Below are 17,368 nucleotides of genomic sequence, written 5' to 3'. Positions count from 1 at the left end.
TAAAATTGAAGTGCAGGTGGTCTGTCACCTTATTTGACTTCGTATAAAACCTTAGATTTCAGTGAGTATTATGCTGAATGGAATTCAAATAATTTTATGTTAAAGGCCCTATCTACAAGAACCCCGTCATGTGACAGTACAGAAAGGAACTGAACCACTTGGAATTTCAATCGTGAGTGGAGAAAATGGAGGGATATTTGTTTCCAAGGTAATTGGTGGAAGTATCGCTCATCAAGCAGGACTTGAATATGGTGACCAGTTGCTTGAGGTAAATGTGCTTAACTTGCTAAAACTTGCTAATAATGAGGAAAATCATGCATCTGAAGCTTTTGTTGTTTTGCACAACTATATGTGTTTAGGGAGGGAAAGGGTTTTCTATATTCGCAGAATCCTTCAACTTTTGCCTATAATTCAGTTCAGTCAGTATAGATTGTGTTGTGAAAGCATTGGTAATCTTCTGTAATTGCATTTAAAGTTTGACTGGGCCTGTCTGCATGCTGTTTCATGGATCTTTCCAATTGTCTCAGAAGAGTGACAGATGGGTCTTCCTGGTGTGAGTTATCTCAAATGTTGGAATTTTGAAAGAGGATGCTCTTCATTTTTTTAGTTCTATGAGAATATGGCATCTTGGAAGAAGGCCCAAAATATGTGGGTTCTTTCTAATTCCAATTAAAAACTGCATAACAGTTGTTTGAATCGGAATATTTCCACAAGGGCTTTATCGTTGTTTGTCCCGGGTTGTCCCTCACTATAACGTGTGATTCGTAGGAGCATGACCTGACATTTTTCTTTTCTCACCACAGTCCCATCTCCTGAACACCTGCATTCTTTCAAAACTTTAAAATAAACCTGCTTTTTACTGATGGTTTGCCAAAGAACATGGCCTACTTATAGACAGGCCTAAAATTTTGAGATCATATTAATTTAGAGTGTAATATTTTTCCTTTTTCCAAAGTCTTTACATTTCTCCAAGTTATCAAAGCTATCACAAGAGAATGGGATAAAAATGGGTTTCCCAAAGCTCCACGCCATCTCCTGCCAAGAAGATCAGTTGGCATTATCAGTGTTTTTGAGTCATCTCGGTATATTACACTTGGATTTTTCTTCTTCCAATCTCCAGCACTGCAGAAACCAACAGCTTAGTGGCCAGGGATTTGAGATGATTGCCATTGTAGGGTGGGTTGATACTCCAAGTGCAATGCATCATTGCATTCCTGTTAATCTAGTTCCAGTTGATTTAGTGGTAACTGTCTTACCACTGAGAATTTCAGTGAGTAGTTGTGTTTTAAAAGCTGTTTTTAAGTTTCATCGTGCTTGCCTATTAAGATGAATTGAATAATCCCAGATACTATGCAGAGTGGCTGTACACATAACACATGGCCAGTATTCATCCATCAAACAATACCACCAAAATAGATTTCAGGGTCATTTATCTCATTAATGCTTCATGTTATTGTGTGCAAATGGACTACTGTGAACTCGTCCTTCATTGAAATAGTAGTTCATTGTTCTGAAGTGCTTTGTGATGTATTGCAGACTTGAAAGATGCAGCAAAAGCACAAATTCTTTTCCTTGCACTGTCTTTGTCTCTCCCTTCATATGCCTTTTGTTCTTGGTTTTAAGGAGGCATTTTATGTTACATACATAGCAGTGTTGGTCACGTTTTACTATCTTTTGACAGTATAATGGCATAAATCTGAGGAACGCCACTGAGCAACAGGCCCGGTTAATTATTGGACAGACAGAGCCATGTGAGACTATCACCATCTTGGCCCAATATAACCCACATATGTATCAACTGGGTAACCATTCACGTTCCAGGTGAGACTTCAATTGTGCAAATTAGAGCTTAGACTTATACGATAATTTCTCTGAGCAATGTGTTAAGTTTCTCCCAATGACCTTAAGACATAGGAGCAGAAGCCAGCCCATTCAATCTGCTCTGCCATTCATTGAGATCATAGCTAATTCGGTAATCTCAACTCGACTTTCCAACCTTATCCCCATAACCCTTGATTCCCTTACTGTTCAAATATCTGTCTCATCTCCACCTTAATTATGCTTAATGACTCTACGCTTACACTAGGTATGAACATGGTTGAGTGTTCTTTTTTTGGAATATGTATTGCCATCTCTCACCTTTAAACCTATGCCCTCTGGTTGTAGACTCCCCCATCTCTGGGAAAAGACTTTGTCTATTTACCTTATCCGTGTTCTTCATGGTTTTATGAACCTCTTTAAGGTCACCCGTCAGCCTCCAATACTCTAGGGAGAACAGCCCCAGTGTCTCCCTGTAGCTCAGACCCTAACCCCTGGCAACTTCCTTGTAATTATTTTCTGAACCCTTTCAACTTTCACGACATCCTTCCTATAGAAGGGAGACGAGAATTGCACGCAGTAATCAAATCGTGGCCTAACCAATGTTCTGTATAGCTGCAACATGGGCCCCCAACTCCTATACTCAATGTACTGACCAATAAAGACAAGCATACCAAATGCCTTCTTCATTATCCTATCTACCTGCGACTTGACTTTTGAGGAACTATGAACCTGCAATCAATATCTTTGTTCAGCAACACTCTCCAGGACCTTACCATTAAGTGTATAAGTCCTGTCCTGATTTGCATTTCCAAAATGCAGCACCTCACCTTTATCCAAATTAAACTCCATCTGCTACTCCTCAGCCCTTTGGCCCAACTAATCAAGGTCCTGTTGTACTCTGAGGTAACCTTCATTGTCCACTACACCTCCAATTTTAGCATCATCTGCAAACCTATGAACTATACCTCCTATATTCACATCCAAATCATTTATATAAATGACAAAAAGCAGTGAACCAACTACTAATCCTTGTGACACACTGCTGGTCACCAGTCTTAAAAGCAACCCTCCATTCCCACCTCTGTTTTTTTTAACCTTCGAGCCAGTCCTGTATCTAAATAGTTAGTTCACTGTCCATTCCATGTGATCTAATCTTGCTAATTAGTCTCCCATGAGGAATCTTGTCAAATGCCTTACTGAGGTCCACATAGATCACGACTACAGCTCTGCCCTCATCAATCCTCTTGGTTAAATCTTCAAAAAACTCAATCACGTTCATGAAATACAATTTCCCATCCACAAAGTCATGTTGACTATCCCTAATTAGTCTTTGCTTTTCCAAATACATGTAAATCCTGTCCCTCAGGATTCCCTCAAACAACTTGCCCACCAATGATGTCAGGCTCACCAAGTTAGTCAACGTCCAGTCTTCCAGCACCTCACCTGTCGATGATACAAATATCTCAGCAAGAGGCCCAGCAATCAATTTCCTTCCTTCCCACAGAGTTCTCGGGTGCATGTGATCAATTCCCAGGGATTTTTCCATATTTGTGTTTTAAGACATCCAGCATGCCCACCTCTGTAATACGGGTATTTTTCAAGCTGTCGCAGTTTATTTCCCCACATTCTCTATCTTCCATATCCTTCTCCACAGTAAACTCTGATGCAAAATATTCATTTAGTACCTCCGACATCTCCTGCGGTTCCACACATCGATGGACTTGCTGATCTGTCTCCCTAGTAACCCTTTTGTCCTTAATGTGTTTGTCGAATCCCTTTAGATTCTCCTTAATCCTATTTGCTAAAGCTATCTGGTGTCCCCTTTTTGCCCTCCTGATTTCCCTCTTAAGTATACTCCTACTACCTTTATACTCTTGTAGGGATTCAATCGATCTCTGCTGTTTATGCCTGACATTTGCTTCCTTCTTTTTCTTGACCAAAACCTTAATTTCTCTCATCATCCAGCATTCCCTACATCCATCATCCACCCTAACAGGGACATACTGTCTCTGAGCACTCATTATCTCAATTTAAAGGCTTCTCATTTTCCAGCCATCCCTTTATCTGCAAACATACCCTCAGTCAACTTTATAGATCACATCCCCTACAGTGTGGAAACAGGCCCTTCGGCCCAACCAGTCCACACCGACCCTCCGAAGTGTAACCCACCCAGAGCCATTTCCTTCTGATGAACGCACCTAACACTACAGGCAATTTAGCATGGCCAATCCACCTGACCTGCACATCTTTGGACTGTGGGAGGAAACTGGAGCACTCGGAGGAAACCACGCAGACACAGGGAGAATGTGCAAACTCCACGCAGATAGTCGCCGGAGGCTGGAATCGAACCTGGGACCCTGGTGCTGTGAGGCATCAGTGCTAACCACTGAGCCTCCTTGCCTAATACTGTCAAAATTAGCTTTCTGCAAATTAGAAGGTTAGATCCAGTCTATCCTTTTCCATCACAATTTTAAAACTACTGGAATTATTTCCCAAAAGTAGTTTCAAGTTTTGCACCTTCTCTGGTAGGTACATCCACATACTGTGTAAGAAACCTTTCTTGTACGCACTTAACACATTCGTCACTATCCAAGCCCTTAACAATATGGCAGTCCCAATCTAAGTTTGGAAAGTTAAAATCCCCTACCATAACTACCCTATTATTCTTACACATAATTGACATCTCCTTACAAATTTGTTTCTCAATTTCCTGTTTACTAGTGGGGAATCTGTAGTACAATCCCCATAAGATGATCATCCTTTCCTTATTTCTCGGTTCCATCCAAATAACTTCTCTGGATGGATTCCTAAGAATATCCTCCCTAAGTTCAGCCATAACATTATCCCTAATCAAAAATGCCACTCCCCTATAGCATTAATACCCTGGAACATTAAGCTGCCAGTCCTATCCATCCCTGAGCAATTGTTATGATATCCCAGTCCTATGGTCCCGACCATGTCTGAGTTCATGCCTTATTTGTTAGGCCTCTTACATTGAAGTAGCTGCAGCTTATTCGATCAATCCTACCTCTTTTTCTACTTTGGTCCTGCTGCCCTGACTATGTGACTTACTCCTCCCAACTGTACCAGTCTCAGATGGATCTCTTTCCTCACTATCTCTTTGGATAACACACACAGACCTTATACAGGTAATTTGAATTTCCACTAATTTGAATTCTTCTCCCCTGCACTGCTTAGCCATGCATTCATCTGCTCAATCCTCCTATTTCTACTTTCACTAGCTTCTGGCACCAGGAGTAATCCATATCTTACTACCATCGAGGGCCTACTTTTTAAATTCATGCCTAACTTCGTATATTTGTTACGCAGAAACTTGTCCTTTTCTCTTCCTACATCATTAGTTCCAATGTATACAACCTCCCGCTGGTCCCTCTCCTCTTTGAGAATATTCTGCACCCTCTCCGAGATGCCTTAAATCCTGGCTCCAGGGAGGCAATACATCATTCTGATGTCTCTCTGTCAGTGCAGAAACATCTGTCTGTCCCTTTCACTTGAGAGTCCTCTATTACAATCAATCGCTTGGAATCTAGCATACCACCTGTTATATTAGAGCCAGTCTCACTACCAGAAACCTGGCTGTCAATGCTGCATTCCCCTGAGAGTCCATCACCACCTACATTTTCCAAAACAGCGTACTTGAGATGGGGATAGCTGCAGAAGACTCCTGTACTACCTGCCTCCCCCCCCCCACCTTTCCTAAAGATCATCCATCTATCTGACTATATCTTTAGTTTATCTCCCTTCCCGCAACTACCATCCATCACACTCCCTAGCTCCTGTAAATTCCTCATTGCCTCTAACTGCTGCTCCAACAGATCCGTGCAACACAATAGGATTCACAACCAAACACAGGTCCTGCAGACATAATCATCAATAACATGGAAACTCTCCCTCAACTCTCTCATTCAACCAGAAAAGTACATCACTACTGAAGGCCATCTTTGCACCTTAACCATCTACAGACCCTGAAAATAGCACTGTCTTACTGCTCTAAAAACACTGCTGCAATCTAGCTTTGTACTTATATTTTTGTATTTTTTAAGTTTAATTAGGTTGCACTTTAAAACTAGCCTCTTAACTGATCCCCTGTTGTGAGCTTGCCCACACAAGTTTCTCCAAGGTCAACTGTGAATTTCACTGTTTGTTTAGTTTTCTTAGAATGAACTCTGATGTCCAGAGATACTTGAAACCAAACAGCAAAGGCAGCAGTTTTGCAGATTTACCACTGGGTCAGACAGCAGTGTTGGTTTCTTTCTTCATTTGAATCACTTCCCATGTGGTCACTGCCTTTGTCTCCCTTCCTCCTTTTTAAAGGCTGTTGCTTAGATCTTCTTTCCCCCAAAGTTCCGAAGCAATGCATTGACTTCTAAAGCAGTAGTTACTGCTCTTAGAATTCGAGGAAATCAGCTCCAACACAGAAAATACCTCAAAAAAAAGGAAGCAGCTCTTCATTGAAGCCAAGTCTTTAATTGGACGCTACTAATATATTAGATATTTAAATGAGTTTGCTAACTATTGCTAGCTTCTTATGTTGCTATTCTGGATCCACTTTGGTTTATCATCCATATGAATGATTTGGATGAGAATTTAGGGGACATGGGCTGATACTAAAATTAATGGCATACTGGACAGTGAAGAACGTTATCCAAGATTACAAAGAGATCTAGATCAATTGAGTTAATGGACTGAGGAGTGGCAGGTAGAATTTAATTTGGATAGATGCGAGGTATTGAATTTTTGTAAAACAAATAAAGGCAGGACTTAGACAATTAATGGCAGGGCCCTGGGTAGAGTTGTAGAATAGAGAGACCTTGCAGTTCAGACACACAATTCTTTGAAATCTGCGTCACACAAAGACAGGGTATTGAAAAGGGTATTTAGCACACTTACCTTCGTTGCTCAGACTTTTCAGTAAAGGAATTGGGACGTCATGTAGAGGATGTTGGTGAGGCCTCTTCTGGAGTACTTTGTACAGTTCTGGTCACCCTTCTATAGGAAGGATATTATTAATTTGGAGAGAGTGCAGGAAAGATTTGCCAGGATGCTGCTGGGATGGAAGGTTTGAGTTATAAAGGCTTGATAGGTTGGGGCTTTTTTCTCTGGAACAAAGGAGGTTGAGGAGTAGCCTTGCAGAGGTTTATAAAGTGAATAGCAAAAATCTTTTCCCTAGGGTGGGGGAGTTCAAAACTAAGCATCTTTTTAAGGTGAGAGGAGAAAGATTTAAACGGGATGTGAGGGGCAGTATTTTTATATCAGAATGGTTCATATGTGGAATGAACTGCTAGAGGAATTGGTGGGTATGGACACAGTTACAGCATTTAAAAGACATTTGGATAAGGAAATGTTTGGAGGGATATGGGCCAAAGACAGACAAGTGAGACTAGTTTAGTTTGATAACATGGTCATCATGGACTAGTTGGACTGAAGAGTCAGTTTCCATGCTGTGTGATTCTATAAACAATTAATGTTGATCCATATGTGCTTTGTGTTACTAGTTCTCGACTGGAGCCAATAAGTAACCATTCGACCCCCCAGGGTAGTGGAGCAACAACACCCGACAATCACTCTATGATTGATGCTGTGAGTGAACAGGATGAAGGGACAATAACCCCTCCATCGAAGCAAACCACCCCAACTACTAGTCCACGTGACTCAATCAGGTCAGTTATAAACGGAGCTGTTCTACACCACTAAGACTAAAGTTCCTTTGTTATGAGACAGAATAAAACTTTGTCCTTTTCATTTCATTTGGATAAGGCAGAACTTTTGACTGTGCCCTTCCAAAGGATATTATGTGCTTTGAAGGAATGATCACCTTTGGCATATTGCAAACAAAAAATCAAAAATGCATCAAGCAAGGGACTATTCGTTATTCAATTCTAAAGCTTAATATGGGACTTGAAATGTCCATAGACGTTGTCAGACATGCTGAGTATCTATGGCATTTAGATTTTTTTCAGATTTCCAGCATTTGCAGTTATTTGCTTTTATATAATACTATTCAACATTTACAGGGATCTGGATAGAGTAGATGGGAAAGCTGTTCCCCTTGGCAGTAGGATTGAGATCCAGGGGATGCCAAATTAAGATGATCAACTAAAGAAACAAAGACAATGCAAGAAGAATCATTATTAAACAACAATTGCTTATAATCTGGAATGCAATCCCTGAGAATGTGGTGGAGGCAAATTTGATCAAAGCCTTCAACGATAGTTAGATAAGCATCTCAAGAAATTAATTTGCAGGTGAGGGGAAAAGGTAATGACTACGATTTGGTGAGTTGTATTTCAGAGAGCTGACACTGATGCAATAGGTCAAATAGCTTGCTTCTATTCTTGTAACCATTCAATAATTCTTTTTGTGATTCCAAACAAAATTAATTTTCAAAATATCACAGAAAATCTGCCATATTTCTCATTTGGAATTTAGTGATAAATAATTTATGGACCTGTATATATTTGAATAGTGTTCCATTTTATGATTTTAATCCTGGTTTGGTTTTATAGCTTAGAATTTATTAAGATTACACTACTTATCCTGTATCATTATTTCTGATGGGTAGAGGCACCTTGATTTACACTTCAACAATTCCAATTTGTAATTGTGTTAAAATTGATGAAGCTGTTCAAAGAGGCTATTTCTCCTGCTTATTAATGTTCTAGAAAGAGAGGCCATGTTAAAATAAATTTGAATGTTTGGATGTTGGGTGATGGCAGAGCCTGGCTGTGATGCCTCTGTATTCAAGCCTTGCTAGCTAGGTTAACATTAAGGATCCTACCATGGAATACATCATATGAGGAGGGCATATTGAGTGGATGAATACCTATTTCTAGCTGCATTGACAAATATGATACTCCATTAAAGTTATGGAAAGGTTGTTTATAATGCACACTGACCAAGGGGGTCCCGATGTCAGTATTAGATCTGTGCTATATTTGTTATCTCAGCTGGCAAATGAAAAGGAAATGCAGTAGGTTTAGTGCACTTGGATAAAGGAGGGTAAATCAACCAGAGTGACCCCGTTTGCTCTGCTGCATAGTCCTTATTGGATTGTGTTTATTCATCAGTTCTGCATTGAATGTGCAGTGAACTGTCACGCTACCTTTTTATTGATATATGAAGAACTGATGACATGCTGTCTGTGAACAATTGTTGTCTTATTATAGAAGAATTAGAGATCTTGAAAGAAAAGTTCATCTAAGATCAATAGATACTTTGGCCTGATCTTACTGCTGGTTTTACTTCCATCAAAAAAATACTAAGCAAGCATTGATAATGCATTCAGTGAAAGATGGATAATCAACAAACTAATTTCAAAATATCATTATGGCCTGACTAATACATTTCCTGATTGGTTACCATGTACATCTGCAATCACATGAAAATGAATATGTTCCTTGTTTTTCTTTCTTGCATTTTTAATTCAACAGAAAGTCAATTGATTCAAACAACCAAATTGCTGAACCGCGATTCCTTTTCCTAAAGAAAACCCAAATGGAATTAGGGATCCAAATTTGTGGTGGAAACCTATATGGAGTATTTGTGGCAAAGGTGGACGATGACAGTCCAGCAAATGGCCCTGATGGGCTGATTCCCGGGGATAAATTGTTGGAGGTAAGTGAAATAACTCCACAGAGGCTATCATCCCATCACCAAGTCACCCTTTATTTACACACACAGAGTCCTTGACACTGATCCAGCTCCTTCAAAGCCTGCTCTGAGAGGGAACAAGATATCTAACACTTCTGTTCTTACCTGTCAGCCAGGGCTCTCTGATTGGGGCTGTTAATCTGGTCCAATCAGGGAACTCATTTTATGAGATCCACCTGGCTGACCTTGTTGCAATCATTACAGTAAGAAGGCTGGCAGATTGCAGAATCAGTATCAACAATTCATTTGAAAGTTGTTTGATTTTCAGAATTTGAATAAAGCCAATGATCCTCCAAACATTAAAACTTGCATTTAAATTTCAAGCAAATGTCACAAAACAGTTTAAAATAAAATCAGAGAGTCTCAGACTATTCAGTTGGGAATGGAAAAGAGGCAGTTCAAACAAGAGTGCATGCATTTTCCATTCATCACAAATGTCAAGACTATAAATGATTTGTACCCCACCTGACTCTACCTCGTAAAAATAGGGCATTGTGCATCATTTATACAGTCACTGTATGTCGACCTATTAGAGTCATAGAGATGTACAGCATGGAAACAGACCCTTCGGTCCTATTGTGAGAGCTTTGCATACAAACATTTACTGTAGCTATTTATATTGCTTGATGACAGTTGTCCTTTGCCTTTTCACACTCTGGGTTCTTGTTGAAAGCCATCATTTTTAAAAATTGTACATTTATGATCCTCATGCCTATTAAGTGAGAGTGCCGTTTCTCATCAGGTTATCATTGATTCATTATGCGACAACATTTTGTATTAAAGTTCTAGCTTGCCTCCTGAGTAGTATAGTGTACTTTTAAAGGATTTCCCCAAAAAATTGAACCTTTTTATTTTATCTGTAACGTTACAGAACTCTTCTGTTGAGTTGATTTTAGTTTCCTTTGCAGTGCAGTGCATCTGCTTCCTTTCCTTACAAACACCGTCTTGTATGAGGTTTCAAAACCTTGTGCCAAAAACTGGATGATTCTTCTTTGTAAATGAAGAGAGAGTTGGAAATATGAGTTCATACTGTGGTAAAAGGTAGGCAGGACCAGAAGAGAAGGTCAGAGTGCATGGGGAATTAGAGCTCACAACAGTTATAAAGCAAAAGGCAAAGCGAGTGGTAACAGAAAAGGGATGGGTGCAGAGAGAAGGTATTAATAACAGAATATAAGTCCGTCTTTCTGAAAGCTAAACCAAACGAGGCAAGGGAATTAAAATGGAGGATAGAGAACATGATGTGAGGTTATCGAACTTAATGCTAAGTCCAGACATCTGTTAAGCGTCGAAACAGAAAATGAGGTACTGTTGCTCCACCTTGCATTGGACTCCGTTAGAACACAGTAGCAAACACTGTCTTCCAGTTTCTCAGTCTCCCTGGCATCTGTTTCAATGGTGCTATCTTTTCCCCTCAGCTTGCAACATGTCTTCCTTTTTCCTCAGCCAAGGACTCCCCCCTCCCTTGGATATACAGGACCATCAACTGTTCAAATTATTAACCATTTTCTCCACCTTTCCACAACTGTGATGCTTCCCCTTGTCATCACTTTCCACCCAACCAGTCTCTGTATTCAGAGGATCATGTTCCACTGTCACTCGCCTGAGGCCACCACCATACACATTTTTCCCTGTCAGCATTCCAAAAGGGCCAATTTCCCTGTGACATCATCATCTATTCCTCAGTTGCCCCAATTTTCTTCCTGTGGCACATTCTCATACAGTCACAGGTCGTGGAGCATTTGCCAATTTATCACCTTCTCCCTTGTCAGAGATCATAAACACTCCTTCCAGGTTTTACAGCAATTGACTTGTCCTTCTTTTAATCTAGTCAGCAGTATTTGCTGCTCACAATGCAGTCACTACACTGGGGGAAACAAAATGTAGATTGAGTGACCACTTTGCAGGATACCTTTATGTAGTTTGCATGCATAATTACATCATTTTAATACACCATCTCATGCTCATGTTTCTGTCCTTGATATGTGATCTTTAATCTCGCTCATCCCCTGACATTCTCCAACCTTCCCTCTGTTCCACTTGCTTCTATCTTTCTCGACTGCGTTAAATCCATCATTTTTCAACCATTTTCAGTTCTGAAGATGAATCACATTGGAGTTGATTTGTTACCTCTGTTTTTCTCACTGTAGATGCTGCCAAATCTTCTGAGTTTCTCCAGCACTTAATGTTTTTATTTCTGATCTTCAGCACCTGCAGTATTTGACCTTTATTGGTGTGGTAGATTATCTGGTTATTCATTACATTGCTTCTAGAAATTTTTGTTTCTTAAAATAATTTGTTTGATACTAAATTGAACCATATTGTTTCGTTTACTGTTGTATATGTACGTCAGAACTATGAATGATTGTTCAGAAATTTAATTGTTGTCCTGAAATTTGGGCAAGCTGGAAGATCTGCAACCCATTTGGAGCTATGAAATAAAAATTAATGTTTAACCAGATGTATGTGCCCAGGGCATTGTCATAACGCAAACATTAAATTTGGTATCAAGTAGTAAATTTAAAACTTCTCGTGTTCCAAATGTTCTGCTTCATAACGGTAGCACTTGAGACATCATTTGAAATCTATGGATATTGTTGTCAAGGGGAAGTCAATTGTGATGCTTGTCCAATAAGAAATTAACATCTGGTAAATCAGGTGATTATCTTGCAGTTTATTGCATCTAAGATTTATTCCTGGAATGTCCCTTTATTTCTTTTGCATCTCATTTTGGATTCCTTGCAATTTCGATTTTTAAGCACTGTTTCCCTTCCTTTACGAGCACAACTTCAAGTAAACACATCACTGAGCAGAGATTATTAAATTACATAGCAAAGTTGATTCTGTCTGCTGTTAGAGCATCTTTTTGGAACCTCCTGTGTGTACTGACTACTGCATCAGAAATCGACAAACAAAGGGACGTGCACTTTTGTTCAAAGTTTTTGTCCTGACTGTTTGTTTGTATCTGATGCTGCAGTGCGATTGAGATCCAAAGTGCAATTCCAACAAATTCCACTTAATGTTGCAAGTATATAGTTGTTGCATTTGTCTACATGTCAGACGAATTGCATGCCCAATGTAATTCATCGTGTAAGCCACAAAAATGCAAAACTTCTGAAGTCATAATTAAACGGTGCAGACCAGCATCCACTCAAAAAAAAGTGACAGTGGTCTGAGGATGTTTAATGAAAATAAATAGATTTTTGAATTTTAAGTATGACAGTTTAGTTTATACATGAAAATCTGTTGTCATTGTTGGCATCCTTCCATAATTTGATGGTCATACAGCAAATTGAGTCATTTGACAATGGGATAACCTTTTATGCTGTCCTTTCTGCCAATGGTTGAAGAGACCAATCCATGGGAGACATAATCTGTTCAAGTGCCCAGAGTGAAGTGATTGGTAGGTCTCATTATGAATTGTTGCTTTTTGGTGTTGATGTTACTAAGTTTCTATAGTGTCTGATCATCACGGTGGTGCATGCTGGCCCACAGGTGATGTCACAGTTTTCCTCTCTTATCAGCTACAATTTCCTAGATGCAAGATTCGATGCTTAGGGCCTTTATGTCATGCTTGAAAGCAACCTTGAAATGGTTATTCTGGGCATCCCAAAGGTCATTTGGTTGTCTCATGATACAGAAAGTTGGAGTCATAGAATCCCTACTATATGGAAGGAAGCCATTCACCACATCGAGTCCACCCAATCCCTCTGAAGAGCACCCCTCCCATCTCTGTAACACTGCATTTCCCATGGCTAAGTCTACCCAATCTGAATATCTTTGGACTGTGGGAGGAAACCGGAGCACCCAGAGGAAGTGGAGAGAATGTGCAAAGTCCACATAGTTTTCAGGTATACACCTGTCTTTCATCGTGCAAATGGGCCAAGCTACAAAGTCACTTCTGCCTGATCAGTGTCAAGGCACTTGGGAAATTTACCTTTGACAGGGCTGTCAAAGTCATGATTTTGAACTTCCCTGTCTAGAATGTATTTCAGTGCAATAAAATATCTTCCACTTAATCAAGACAAGTCCACAGCAGTCTTGCCCTCCCTAAAATAAAATACATCATTTGTGTAGCTTTGTTCCCCACTACTGATGGGACAAATATTTTCATTAATTTTATATACAGTAGCTAGGTTTGTTTTTAAATACATTCTGTAAGTGTTTAATAAGGTAGACAGATGTTTGTTACTGCATTATGAAAGCACTTTAGAATGATTAATTTTCACTGCTGGAATTTACATATTTACAGTTTCTCGTATTAGTGTTTTATTGTCATCTTTAACAGTTAATTTCTTGATAGTCATAATTTCAGTTATGGTAGATATTTTAGTTTTATTAGCCATTTTTCTGTGACTATTTGTGTGAAAATTTTGTAAAGTTATAAGGCTAGCGTTGCTCAGTATTAGTGCATTTCTAATTTTTTTATAGCACTATTCATACCTGCCTTCTGTTTATGTTTGTCATTGTTTATAGTGAGATCAACATAAAGGCCTTAGAGAAGGTATGACACATATATTGATTTTGCTCACTGCAGTAAATGAGGCAAGATCCTTTGAAAAAATAGTTGGCCTGTGTTTCCCAGATAGTCGAAAGATATTACATTTCCTGGTTTGCAAAGCTTTTGCTAAGGAAAATCAAATCTCATTTGCTGAAATTATTCTGCAAACCAATTTATAGATTGCAGTTGTTTTCTTCCTAACCATTGCCTTTCTGATATAGTCATACAGTTTAACATGAGTTTAAAGTGATGATAGTACTGGAATAAGTTTCTGACACAATTTCAAATACAATGCAGCCAAGAGAACTACTCACTCATTCTTTTCTAATATCTTTCAGTAGTAATGAATAGTGCATTGAGACTGAACAGGAACAGTATGTCTGCATTATAACTTTACCTTTGCTTGGGTATAACTCTGTATTTGAATAAACATTATACCATACAACTAGAAATTGCAGTGAAATAAAATGTGGGCAGAGGTAAAAAAGGTTTAGAGATAAATCCAGTTCCTGAAAGATACTTACTGTGCCTATTAGACTGTTTAGCAAAGGACAATTGGTAATGTATATCTTCTAGCTGTTTGACAGCCTGCAAGGAAACAGTATGCAAACCAGGGAAACAAGAGATGGAGAGAATAGAAAAACTTCAACTTAAGAGAAATTTCAATGAACACTTTTTAAAAAAACACAGGAGGTTTTACTGCAACACTTATTTGCTGGAATGTATTCAAAGTAAACAGCAATTCTTGATTATAGTCATTTTACATTTTCGTTGCAGTACAATGGCACCGATATGCGGAATGTGACGGCTGAGCAGGCCTATGTCGAAATGCTGAAACCCACAGAAACTGTCTCTGTGAAGGCTCAGTACAGAATAGAGGAATTCAACAAGATCAGAAATGAAGTCGGAGATGGTTTCTATATCAGGTATCATTTGAGATCATTAACTGCAAACCTCTCATAACCATCAAATGAAAATAGATCAGGACTTCATGGACAAATTCTGTTGGAATGTTGGGTCAAGCAAAGAATGTAACAGAAACAGACTGGAAATAATTGGGTTTAAGCTACAGTTAGATCTCTGTAGAATAACATTTGGAAGTAGCAATGATTTGGCCAGAATTTTCTTGTTCATTCAGTACATCTGCAATAATTTCACATGGAGAACAATGTTAATTTCAGCTTTTTGTGGTGAAAGGTTTGTGTGTATTGTTTTTCAGATACTTCACCTCCTACAAGTGCATGGTCAGTGTAAGATTTTGAGGTTCACTTTAACTTGAATTGTAAAAACCTACATAGATTACAAATACAAATATTCTTAATTAACGTCTTCAGGTGTGTTGTGACACACCTCTGGAGCAGGCGGGACTTGAACTGAGGCCTTCTGGTGACAATTACAATTATAAGCTAAAGTTGAGAGAACCAATTGAAAGTTCACTAGACCTGATTGATTAAAAGACATTCCAAGTATAAATATGTTTTCACAAGTTTTACAAAATTTATTTTGTTTATCCAAATAAGCATTGAAGAAAACGTACTTAATATAAAGAGCGGTTTAAAGTTCTTCCATTTCAGGCTGCTATTTCCAGACACTAGGTTGATTAGGCACAGGTCACTTGTTCTGTTGTGTTGACTAAGGTTCTTATTCTGTCTTTGACATTCCTTCTTGTGTGTCCAAACACTAAAACCCATGCCTTGTTCATCTCTACTAGCCACTAAGCCCGTGCATAACAGAGGCATCCTGAACTCTGTTAAGTATACTGTTTCATGAAAGTACACTAAACAACAAAAGAAAAGGCAATAAAACCATAAACCATACTTTTGTCCTAGCTATTGGACTTTTCTCCCTTCAGAAACTGTTTATAATTAGTCATAATTTAACAATATAATTTAATTCTTCACTTGTTGAATCAAATCATAATTATTGAAAAATAGCCCAATCTTCCAACAGAAACCATTGTGATATTTTACTTAGCCCAGGTTTTAATTTCTGTTGTCTAATACTTTGGAATTCTGTGGTGTTCATGTTTAATTTTACTTACCAAGCTAAGTCCTGATGTGTTTGAGTAATACAGGTTCACAGCAATCTTTTCTTTGGCATTTTCATCTGCTTGGTATTCCAGAGCACTTTACGATCGAGTTGCTGAAGTAGAGCACGATTTAAGTTTTAAGAAGGATGATATCCTTTACGTTGATGACACACTGCCGCAAGGAAACTTTGGTTACTGGATGGCCTGGCAATTGGATGAAAATGCTCAGAAGTTGGAAAGAGGACAAATCCCCAGCAAGTACATGTAAGCGTAACAATTGACGAAAGGGTAACATAAATAAGGAAGAATTCAAATAATAAGAAATACATTGCATTCTATTTCTTTTAAAATATAAATGTAATTCTTGCTTTAGAGTTAGAAGGTTGTGATTGTCAAGTGAACAGAAGAGTGCTGTACAGTTAGAGCTACTGAATTTTGAATGAGATGTTAAACCCAGGTGTTCTCTGCCTGTTCGCCTGGATGTGAAAGTTTCTACTCCAGATTTTTTTTTAAGGCATGCAAGAGAGATCTGGTGGCCTAGCCAATAGTTATCCCTCAGTCAGAACCTTAATAAATTGTTAGTGTGAACATTTATCTTATTGCTGTTGTAGGACCTTGCAGTATAAATTCACTGCAGTATTTTATGAGATACCAGTGCCAATCCTGGTTTCTTTTTACGAATAGCATATCAATGGTGGCAAATTGTCTTGGAAATGTTGGATTAGATTAGATTACTTACAGTGTGGAAACAGGCCCTTCAGCCCAACAAGTCCACACCGACCCGCCGAAGCGCAACCCACCCATACATTTACCCCTTTACCTAACACTACGGGCAATTTAGCATGGCCAATCCACCTAACCTGCACATTTTTGGATTGTGGGAGGAAACTGGAGCACCCGGAGGAAACCCACGCAGACACGGGGAGAATGTGCAAACTCCACACAATCTGTCGCCTGAGTCGGGAATTGAACCCGGGTCTCTGGCGCTTGTGAGGCAGCAGTGTTAACCACTGTGCCACCACATCTAAGGATGTGTTGAGAATTATATAAATAGTATATTTGTTTTCTATTAAAATTTGATTTCAAGGGCCAAAGACCAAGCTTTTTGACTTCTTCTTATTTCCCAGTATCTGGACGTATTACATAATGCAGCATTTCACCTGTGAAGCAGAAACCAAAAGTAGTCCAGAAGTTCAAAGTTTTAGTAAATAAAGCTGCAGGTACAATACAGAGAATTCCCATGTCTTTATGGTTGTTACTTTATGGCTATGTCCCAAGAAGAAAATTTCCCAGCAAAGTATGATGGATTCCAGTTATAGTTTTGTTTCTATAAGTTCAGTTTATAGGAA

The 17,368-nt window shown here is 38.9% G+C and overlaps 1 protein-coding gene across 10 annotated transcripts in view; it reads left to right on the top strand.

Moving 5' to 3' along the window:
- The window catches only part of dlg5a (discs, large homolog 5a (Drosophila)), a 226,662-nt gene that overhangs the window by 187,988 nt on the left and 21,306 nt on the right, over nucleotides 1-17,368 (top strand). For all 10 annotated transcript variants that reach the window (XM_060853989.1, XM_060853990.1, XM_060853991.1 and 7 more), the window contains 6 exons: nucleotides 106-268; nucleotides 1,682-1,821; nucleotides 7,338-7,502; nucleotides 9,273-9,456; nucleotides 14,768-14,916; nucleotides 16,113-16,283. In XM_060853989.1, the coding sequence (XP_060709972.1) occupies nucleotides 106-268; nucleotides 1,682-1,821; nucleotides 7,338-7,502; nucleotides 9,273-9,456; nucleotides 14,768-14,916; nucleotides 16,113-16,283 (972 nt within the window). The remainder of the gene's footprint in view (nucleotides 1-105; nucleotides 269-1,681; nucleotides 1,822-7,337; nucleotides 7,503-9,272; nucleotides 9,457-14,767; nucleotides 14,917-16,112; nucleotides 16,284-17,368) is intronic.

The sequence above is a fragment of the Hemiscyllium ocellatum genome, chromosome 43 (assembly GCF_020745735.1).
Source record: "Hemiscyllium ocellatum isolate sHemOce1 chromosome 43, sHemOce1.pat.X.cur, whole genome shotgun sequence".
NCBI lineage: Eukaryota > Metazoa > Chordata > Chondrichthyes > Orectolobiformes > Hemiscylliidae > Hemiscyllium > Hemiscyllium ocellatum.
The sequence above is the reverse complement of the archived record's forward strand: the minus strand, read 5'-3'. Positions and strand labels throughout refer to the sequence as shown.